Source organism: Miscanthus floridulus, chromosome 4 (assembly GCF_019320115.1).
Source record: "Miscanthus floridulus cultivar M001 chromosome 4, ASM1932011v1, whole genome shotgun sequence".
Classification (NCBI taxonomy): domain Eukaryota; kingdom Viridiplantae; phylum Streptophyta; class Magnoliopsida; order Poales; family Poaceae; genus Miscanthus; species Miscanthus floridulus.
The window spans coordinates 109,039,900-109,049,520 of NC_089583.1; the positions used below are offsets into that span (position 1 = coordinate 109,039,900).

General features: G+C 47.3%; 2 protein-coding genes across 2 annotated transcripts; one reads left to right on the plus strand and one right to left on the minus strand.

Moving 5' to 3' along the window:
* Positions 1-612: 612 nt before the first annotated feature.
* On the plus strand, positions 613-5,408 carry LOC136552558 (eukaryotic translation initiation factor 2 subunit gamma-like). The gene is made up of 9 exons (XM_066544118.1): positions 613-747; positions 1,240-1,353; positions 2,014-2,075; positions 2,538-2,650; positions 2,959-3,061; positions 3,787-4,014; positions 4,123-4,341; positions 4,423-4,683; positions 4,771-5,408. Exons 2-9 carry the CDS (start codon positions 1,248-1,250, stop codon positions 5,092-5,094), a joined length of 1,416 nt encoding a protein of 471 aa, XP_066400215.1. The 5' UTR covers positions 613-747; positions 1,240-1,247; the 3' UTR covers positions 5,095-5,408.
* Positions 5,409-8,405: 2,997 nt separating this feature from the next.
* LOC136552560 (uncharacterized) lies at positions 8,406-9,194 on the minus strand. Its single transcript, XM_066544119.1, has one exon. It carries the CDS (start codon positions 9,032-9,034, stop codon positions 8,564-8,566), a length of 471 nt encoding a protein of 156 aa, XP_066400216.1. The 5' UTR covers positions 9,035-9,194; the 3' UTR covers positions 8,406-8,563.
* Between the last annotated feature and the right edge of the window lie 427 nt (positions 9,195-9,621).

The following is a 9,621-nucleotide window of genomic DNA, read 5'->3' on the forward strand; positions in this document are numbered from 1 at the left end:
CCGACCATATTTCGTCGACAGAGGCCAATTAGACTTTATAAAAAAAAGGTTGTAGAAATATATTTTTCGTAAAATATCCATTTTCTGAAATAAATGTACATTTTAAAATACTAACATCTTACCAATTCGATGAATTTTCTAACATTAAATAATATTTTAGTATTTTTACATGTACACTTATTTCATAAAAAATATTTAGATATTTTTGAAAAATCTTTTCTATAGCTTTTTTATATAGTCTAATTGACCTATGTCTAAACTATCGCAAAAATCCAATTTATCTTCTTTGTGACTGACGTGACGCCGCATAGGATGGTTTACGTGGCACCATGTCAACCAACTTTTAGAACCATTCAAGAAAGTAAATTGGACTGTTTCAATAGTTTGGGGAGCGCAAACATCTATTTTTTTCTAGTTAAGGAGGTAAATCCGGCTACCCAATAGCTGAGGAGGTTCAGGAGGACTTTTTCGTTTTTTTCCCCGCGAGTGCAGCTACAGTGTCTCAACATGGGCCGCGTATCTAGCCCAACACAGCGCCAGGGTGGTCAGTCCAACACAGTTCCTATGCCTTATCACTTATATCAGGCAGGCCCGGCCCTCGTCGCCTTTTCTTCTCCCGTTTACGGTTCAGCTTGCTCTCTTTCTCTCCAGTAGCGACGACTGGGCGACCCCCGCCGCCGCACTAAACCCTACCCCAGGTGCCCCCAGGTCTGCGTCGGGCTCCTGCCGGCGACGAGCACCCGCCAGGTATGCCTACCCCTTCTCTTCCCTCCGTGCTGCGCGAAACCGAGCACCCAAACCCTACCTTAAGCTGTTCGGCTATTTGTGTTCGGATCTGATCGGGTGTACATGTGTACACCCATGTCCTTTACTGGGCCCGTCCCTGATTCTTAAGGAACCATTACCTGCTTGGACGCAATTTGTTCTTACCAGCTCTGCTGCGAGCTATCGGATCCGAATTTCCCAGAACGGGCAATAGATTTGATGTTCAGTTGAACGCCCATCCAACGCTAAGTTCGCACCTGGTTGAGTAGCGATTAGGAGTTAGGACTTGATGCATCTGTGTCCTTGTATATTATGTAATTTGTGCTAATCGCTGGTCCTGCCTGCCTGTGTTCTCGATGGGCGATGCTACGCTAGAGAGGAAGAATGCTTAATGATGTTGTTTATGTAGTTGATATTGAGTCAGTAAGTGCTGAACAAGACACTAGGTTTATCTTTCCAGTTACCACTGTGCAGTTTCCAAGATGGCTCGTCGTGGATTGATGGAACAGGACTTAAGCAAACTGGATGTGACGAAGCTTCACCCACTGTCACCTGAAGTTATCTCACGCCAAGCAACAATCAATATTGGTATGGATGCAATCCCTTTACCGTGGTTGTACTGTTCTCTGATTTGGTGTCAGCACACCTGATCTATTGCTTTATTTAGTTTCTTTGAAGTTTTCTTATGTACAAAAACTATTCTGATTTCTAGAATAATGATTCAGCCATCTGTCACTAGCATTGAGCTCTTTGTGTGGCACCATGCAATGAACTCCACGGTGGTTCTTCATCCTACATTTCTTGCAGCCCTGTACTTCATGCATAAAGCATAATAATTCTTCAGTTTCATGTGTATGCTATTACTTATTTTCTGATACTTAAAATGTTGGAGCCATCCTCTCTCCTCTGGATGCATCTGCTTAAGCCATTTATATCAGACTGAAATCTCATGTTCACCTAATATTGCGATAAACAATTGTTGTTTGTTGTTGACCCACATCACTATTTTTACTATTTTTACTAGTAAGATATCTGTCTACTTTTTATATGATAATTTGTGCCTAATAAAGATGTACGTGGTGCATTCTATAATGTATAGAAATACAAAAAAAAACTTTGATTTGTGAACAATCAGTTACTTTTTTTTTGGCTTCTGATGAATTCGGAAATGGCCTGTATATGTATTCAAATTTTATGCGAAATGAGGCCTCCTGCGGTAGCATAATATTCTTTCTACAAATATCTCAGGTACCATTGGCCATGTGGCTCATGGAAAGTCTACTGTTGTGAAAGCTATATCTGGAGTTCAGGTGTGATTCACATATTCCAGTATAATATTTGTTTTCAAGCATTGAATCCGAGTTATATATTTGGTGTCAGTTTTACGTGTCATCTTTCTGCATATGCTTATGTGTTCACCATGTTACTCTGACATGTGATGATTAAACACAGATTTTAGAATTTGGTACATTAGTTAGCAAACTGCTCTGGAAGGTTTGAAATTCATGCTAGGAATACATGTACAATTTTGTTAAATATATAGCTCAGGGAACTTTCTGGGATTTATTTGATTATATTACTATGACATAAAAATATGGATTATATTCCTTAGTAAGGGACTGCTGTGGTTTGTGCTTTTTGTTTCTCAGCATCTGCATAGACTGGTTAGCAACTGATTTTTTTTTTAGTCTCAATCGTTTTTAACCATGTTTGTGCTTGGTATGTTATTTGTTTTCTACAAATACTCTGATGGCTTAACTTTGGCTTTGTAGACTGTTCGGTTCAAGAATGAGCTGGAACGTAACATTACTATAAAGCTGGGTTACGCTAATGCAAAAATCTACAAATGTGAGGATGATAGATGTCCGCGACCAATGTGCTACAAGTATGCTTATCATACACTAAATGTCAGAGTTCTCTATTAACATAATATCTTTCTATTCCGTCACTTGTTAATAATGAAGAACACAGCATGATTGTTCTAAGCTTTGGCCTATGCTGAATCTTTTCTGTTCATACAATTCATTTACTGGTTTATACGTTTCAAAGATCATGCTCGAACTCTCAAATGACTGATTGTGCAAAAAATGTATTATATATTATTTAGAACTTGCTGATCAAATGTGAAGAATTATATGCTGTGTCATGAAGCCCTTGTGCACCATGTGTTGACTTTGTTTCATTTAAATTAAGGGCCTATGGAAGCGGAAAAGAAGATAGCCCTCTATGTGATGTGCCTGGATTTGAAAACACTAGAATGAAGCTCCTGAGACATGTTTCTTTTGTTGATTGCCCGGTAAGATAAAATCTTTACCACTTTTCTCCTAGCATTATTCTGTTGTACTAGTTTTGAAATATTCCAGGCCTAATTATATTGTGCCACCCTAAGTCCTTATTAACATCGTTGCATGCAAGCGAACAAGTGATAAGCTTTATACTATGCTGCATATAGTTATATTTTGTTTTGCATTATGTTAGTTTTAGAAGGGCGGGCCTGGTGCAAGCGGTAGAGTCTTACCGCTGTGACCGGAAGGTCCCGGGTTCGAGTCGCGGTCTCCTCGCATTGCACAGGTGAGGGTAAGGCTTGCCACTGACACCCTTCCCCAGACCCCGCACAGAGCTGGAGCTCTCTGCACTGGGTACGCCCTATTATGTCAGTTTTGATCATGGAGTTGTATTTGCATTAAGCTTTTAATGGTTAATGATGTTATGTTACAGCTAAAAGGGATATGGTTAAAAAACTGGTTATCTTAATTTCTTTGACATTTCCTTTGCTATTGATTGATTATGATGAAGGGCAGGCCTGGTGCAGTGGTGAGAGCTGTCTCACGGAGTCGCCAGGTCGCGGGTTCGAAGCAGCCTCTCCGCAGATTTTGCGGGGGGGAAGGCTTGCCTCGGTTTTTCCCTTCCTCAGACCCCACTCATGTGGGAGCCTCCGGCACTGGGTCTGCCCTTTTTTATTGATTGATTATGATATAGGAAATAATCGTATGTTTCAACAATACCTATCTCCTTGAATAGGGACACGACATTCTCATGGCTACAATGCTTAATGGAGCAGCTATCATGGATGGAGCTCTTCTTTTGATCGCAGCAAATGAAAGTTGTCCACAGCCCCAGACGTCTGAACATCTTGCTGCTGTTGAAATCATGCGTCTTCAACATATCATCATTCTGCAGAACAAGATTGATCTTATCCAGGAAAGTGCAGCGATGAATCAGCATGAAGCAATCCAAAAATTCATCCAGGTCAATACTCAGTGTGCCTTCACGGCACCATCCAATACTTATCACCATCTCTCCTGTTACAGTGTCTTCTCTTTCATGGTCTGATCCTTTTTTTGCTCATTTGACCAGGGGACAATAGCTGAAGGTGCGCCTGTGGTGCCTATATCTGCCCAGCTGAAATACAACATTGATGTTATCTGTGAATACATTGTGAAGAAAATCCCCATCCCTGAAAGGAACTTTACCTCGCCTCCCAACATGATTGTTATTCGCTCCTTTGATGTTAACAAGCCTGGTTCAGAGGTTGATGAAATTAGGGGTGGTGTAGCTGGTGGCAGTATCCTCAGGGTATGTACCTTTTAGTCATGGTGCTACCATTCTGTTTTCCATTGTGTTAATATGAACAAAATAGCAATGGTTTTTTTACAGGGAGTTCTGAGGGTGAACCAGAAGATTGAAGTTCGCCCTGGCATTGTCATGAAAGATGAGACTGGAAACATTAAGTGCACCCCAATCTACTCAAGGATTGTTTCACTCTATGCTGAGCAGAATGAACTCCAATTTGCTGTCCCAGGAGGGCTTATTGGTGTGGGAACAACCATGGACCCAACTCTAACGCGTGCTGATAGGCTGGTTGGCCAGGTTCTTGGTGAAGTTGGTTCACTACCTGATGTTTATGTAGAGCTTGAGGTTTGTAAAATCTTTGCTCCTTCATGATTTTAGATGGACAGAAATAGTTGCTAAACTTAATTATGTCATTGAACATTTGCTTTGCAGATCAATTTCTTCCTACTCCGGAGGCTGTTGGGTGTGAGGACGAAAGGTACAGAGAAGGCAGGGAAGGTGTCGAAGCTCACCAAGGGCGAGATCCTCATGCTTAACATAGGGTCCATGTCCACAGGCGCACGTGTGCTCGCTGTTAAGAATGATCTTGCCAAGCTACAGCTCACCGCACCTGTCTGCACGAGCCGAGGAGAGAAGGTTGCTCTGAGCCGTCGCGTTGAGAAGCATTGGCGCCTCATTGGATGGGGCCAGATCCAAGCTGGTACAACACTTGACGTACCATCCCTGCCCGCTCTAAAGCGTCATACTCAGACGTGAGCTGAACTCGTGAGTGCCAAAGAGAAAATATGAGTTTGTTGGTAGTCCTGTCGTTGCGTTACTGCAGATCCAAAGTCTTAGGCCGCTCTAGTTTTATTTTGTTTTGTTCAATTTTGGAGGCCACTTCCATTATGATTCCTGTGAACATTAGCAGGTCGGAAACCAGTATTGTAAACATTATGAGTACGGCATATGGATCAGTATTGCCAATGTCTTGCTTTCGCACCAATTCTTTGTAGGGTTGTGTGCTTCAAGAAGTGGCTGTATGCCTGTACCTATCATAGGACGCTACAACCTGTTCCCTCTGTTCTAAACTACAGTGCCACTTCAGCTGTATTATTAATTCAACCTTTTTTTTAAACTTTGGTTAAGTTAGGAAAACGCATCAACTTCTACAGCTTCTAATTAGTTTTATTATTCTTTTCATCAAATATATCTTGATATGGCATTTATTTTTTATAAAATAGTCTAAAAACTTGATCAAAGCTGGACGAATATGACTTTAGCACAAAAGTAACAAAATGACATGATTTGGAACGCAGGGAGTACATGTGCTATTTGTGAGTTCACAGGTTTACTATTCTGAATATAAATAAACTAGAAGACGATAACCCTAGGCATGTCATCTTGAGTCGTTTCCTGAGCCCGTTCTCCGCCTCAGAGAGTTGGCGCCGTTCCTGGGCAGAATCCAGCCGTAGTACCAGCTCTGTGGCCATGAGGAGCTGTGCTTTGATCTCGCCAATTCTTGCCGCCGACCATCTCTGCAAATGAAAGTGTCATGTACGTTTGCCGGTCGCTTCCAGGTCTCGAAGACGACGTGTCAATGTAGTCATCGAACTTGGGCCAGAAGAGCTCGAAATGGAACCGGGCCTTGCTCATTTGGCCCATGTTCGTTTGCAACAGTAAGGCGCAATGGTCCGATGCATCAGGACTCAACCCGCGTAGGTGCGCATTGGGGAACAAGCTGTCCCAATCAATGGAGACTACTACTCTGTCTAGGCGGGCCAGCGTCGGATGTTCTCGTTCGTTGCTGTGGAGGTCTTGCAGCTCCAGTGCTGCCACCGTTCTTCTGAACCTGCGCAAGTTGGCTCTGTCGATCCGCTCGTTGCTCTTGTCAGCTTCATTCAAGATTAAGTTGAAGTCCCCGTTTATCGCCCATGGTCCCTGGCATTCATCTCTGATGGCTTCGAGCTCCTCAAGGAAGAGGACCTTGTCAGCGTCTTCCTGTGGCCCATACACGGAGGTTAGCCACCATCTATTCGGTCCATCTGCTGCAATACTGGGAAGTTCGACCGAGACAGTGATCGAGTAGCAGCCGACTAGAACTTCAGAGAAGTGTACATCAGGTTGGCGCCCTACGATGAGGATGCCGCCACGAGTGTCGGACGCCGGTAAGTACACGAACTGCGAGAACGCAGTGCCCAACATAGAGAACACGATTGTCTGGGGGATTACATCGAGCTTGGTTTCTTGTAGGCACACAATGCAGGGGCCTAATGTCGTCGACTAGCGTGCGGACCGTGTCCCGCCACGCTCGCGCGTTGAGACCGCGCACATTGCAGGACAAGATGATTGTGTTATCCATGGATTAGGGACAACCAGTTGAGTCAGTGGCCTACACTTACGCCGCCGCGGCGAGAGGCCGGCGACTCATTCGACCGGCTCTCGTTTTCGTTGCCGGGAAGAGTTCGTCCACGGCCTCGACGTCTTGGTCCGTCAGGTTCCTATCGAAGAAGGCATCGAGGTATGATTTAGAATGGAGATTGAGGGTGTCATTGAAGTTTTCCTTTCAAGGAATGATGCTTTTTCAAGAACATTATGGAACAATCAAGGTCGTGTCTAACGCCCTGACGTCCGGACGTCCACGCAGCCTGCCTCCGTCATCCTTCGCCCTGATCTTGTTAGCCTTCACCCCGTCCCATGTGCGCACTTTGCCCCGTCTCTGCGCCTACCGGTCGTCCCTATCCCCCCCCCCCTCTCTCCACGGGCGGTACTCAGGAGCCGGGATGAGCAGTTGAGGACGAGCACGCCCCTAGCGTTCCCCGACCGTAGCACCACCATCCGCCCCCCCCCCCCCCCCCCCGGCACACCGCGCGCCCAGCTTGCTCGCCCTCAGTTCGTCCCTGGCCGAACAACATAAAACACTTGCAATATGAAAAATATTTACGTTTGAAAAAACTAAAATGCACTTGCAACATGTGTGTGAAACACATGAAACATCTAAAATTGCAACTTGCGGCATGTGTGAAACACATGAAACATCCAAAATTACAATTTGCAACATGAAACTACTTGCTACAGCATGAGACTGAAACAACTACAACATTTATAATATACTGTTGCAACATATGTGTGGAACATATGCAACATCCAGATAAAAAATGATTGCAACAGACGTATGAAAACAGATGAAATATTTTGAACAAATGCTTGTAATATGCTTCTAAAACACTTGCAACATATGCAATATGTGCAACATCCCCCGATCTACCTTTTGCAACATCGAGATGAAACAACTGCAACATACATCTGAAATGTTTGAAACATTGGAGACATACATATGCAACATAGGGGAGGAGAAGGCCGGGGCAACAACCGAGAAATCGGGCTTCGAAGAGCACCATGGCAAGCGTCGCGGATCTACGCTAGAATCCGGCAGCCGGAACATGCTCGGTGGCTCATGGGAGTGGCAGATGGGTACCTCTACCGAGCTACCCCGGACCTCGCGGAGCATGAACTTGTCGAGGTGGTTGACGCCATTGTAGTGCCTGACGGGCGCCGCCTCCTACTTCTCCTCGCCAGCCGGTGGCGACGGCGCCGAGGCCGACATGTTGTCCTTCCGCCAGATCGAGCCGCAGCGAGCACCGCACGCCAAGGTCGAGCGGAACGGAGCAATGGAGCTGGAGGGAGGTAGAGGAAGAGGAAGTGGAGACAGGCATACATGCAGATGGGCTGGCTCGAGGTTGATTTGGGAAATTTCCGGACATAAACCCCTGTGCGTGTGTATTGTTCTTTGAGAGAGAGAGAGAGAGCTGATGAATAGATGAGAATGAGCCGCATCCGGACGGCACGGACCTCTGTTGGCCAGGATTATCGAACAATCAATTGTTTGAAGATGTGTAAAAGCAATAAGGACGATCCTGGTCTATACTGATCTGACAATATTATAAGTTTTAATGAGTAAAATACTAGGTTTCTAAACTTTTAAAATGGACATTTGGATTACTAATACTAATCATGTCACTATGAGGTTCAGATCACAATAGCAACGTGGGTCTTATGATCCGAATCGAATCATTTGCATAAAACGATTGCTAGGTACCTTCGACCATTCCACTAAACATTCGGAGAACATATACAGCTGGTCAAAATTGTGAACTGCGTTTAAAAAAATTACGAAGTGCTGTACAGATCAAAGGTTTTACTTTTCCACTAACGACGAATCAAAGAATTCGGTCGCGACGATCGATCACGACGGACGTGGCCGCGGCGAGGCAGGGGACGGCGAGGAGAGTGACGACGCCGACGCGTTGCGCAGCCGGCTGGGCGCGGGCCGGAAGCTCCACCTCCTCATCAGGACGGCTCTGCTGCGTCCCCGGCCGCGCGCGGCGGGCGGCGCGAGCGCCCGCCTCACCAGCTCCCGGTTCCCCTTCCCCGTGGGCACGCGCGCGCATGATGCGCCCCTGCTGCTCCTCGGTCGCCTCGGCGCCACCGCGGCCGTCACCTGCTGCCGCGCGCCAGCGCCCCACCAGTTGCACTCCGGCCCCGCTCGCCCCGACGGCGACGGACCCACCGGCCTCGGCGTTCCAGGCCGTGGGCCTGCCGTGCCCGGCACGGGCCTGATGGGCCGCGGCAGCCCACCGCACGCCACGGTGACGTGCTGACGGCGATGTTCTGCTCCGGCCGACGCCGTGCGAGAACTCATCATCATCGACGCCATGGCAAAGCTCGACGTGCTAGGCCCCGCCGCCGCCGCCGCGCTGCTCCCGTCCCCGTTCTCCTAGTCGCCGTTTCCTCTTTATATATGTATGCCACACGCACACGCTCACGCCGCGGCCGTGAGCCGAGCTGGAACCGAAGAAGCCGCAGGGGAAGAAGCTTTACAGCTTTCGCGCGTGCTCGACGACTCGATCGTGGTTTTGACCACCACAACCAGCCGAGCCCGGCCCGACCAGTCGCGTTTCCCGGATTTTTCTGACCCTTTCGCGGGCCTGGCCTGGCCTCGGCGGATTGGCTGGTCGCGGGCGCGAAGTGGACGCTGTCGTGGTCGGGTCGAGCACGGCGAGCGCAGCGCGGACCAGGCACCAAAGGCAGGGGGCCCGGCGGGCAGTGGCCCGAGGACTTGGGTGCCGCGTCGTGGCGTGCGAGTGCGCGCTGGCTGGAAGGCACCTGCCTGTCGCGTCGCGGCAACCGGAAGGGGGAAGGGATTTGGTCGTCAAGCTCCAGACAGCTGGGTGCAGCTAGCTATTGGAATACTCGTAGGCAGGGCAGGTGCAAGTGGTGCGTGTATACTTGGCCAGCTGGGCA

Coding starts and splice junctions, on each gene's coding strand:
- LOC136552558 (XM_066544118.1), top strand. CDS start 1,248: ATGGCTCGTCGTGGATTGATGGAACAGGACTTAAGCAAACTGGATGTG. Junction 3,062..3,786: donor TTTCTTTTGTTGATTGCCCG/GTAAGATAAAAT, acceptor CTCCTTGAATAG/GGACACGACATTCTCATGGC. Junction 4,684..4,770: donor ATGTTTATGTAGAGCTTGAG/GTTTGTAAAATC, acceptor TTTGCTTTGCAG/ATCAATTTCTTCCTACTCCG.
- LOC136552560 (XM_066544119.1), bottom strand. CDS start 9,034: ATGGCGTCGATGATGATGAGTTCTCGCACGGCGTCGGCCGGAGCAGAA.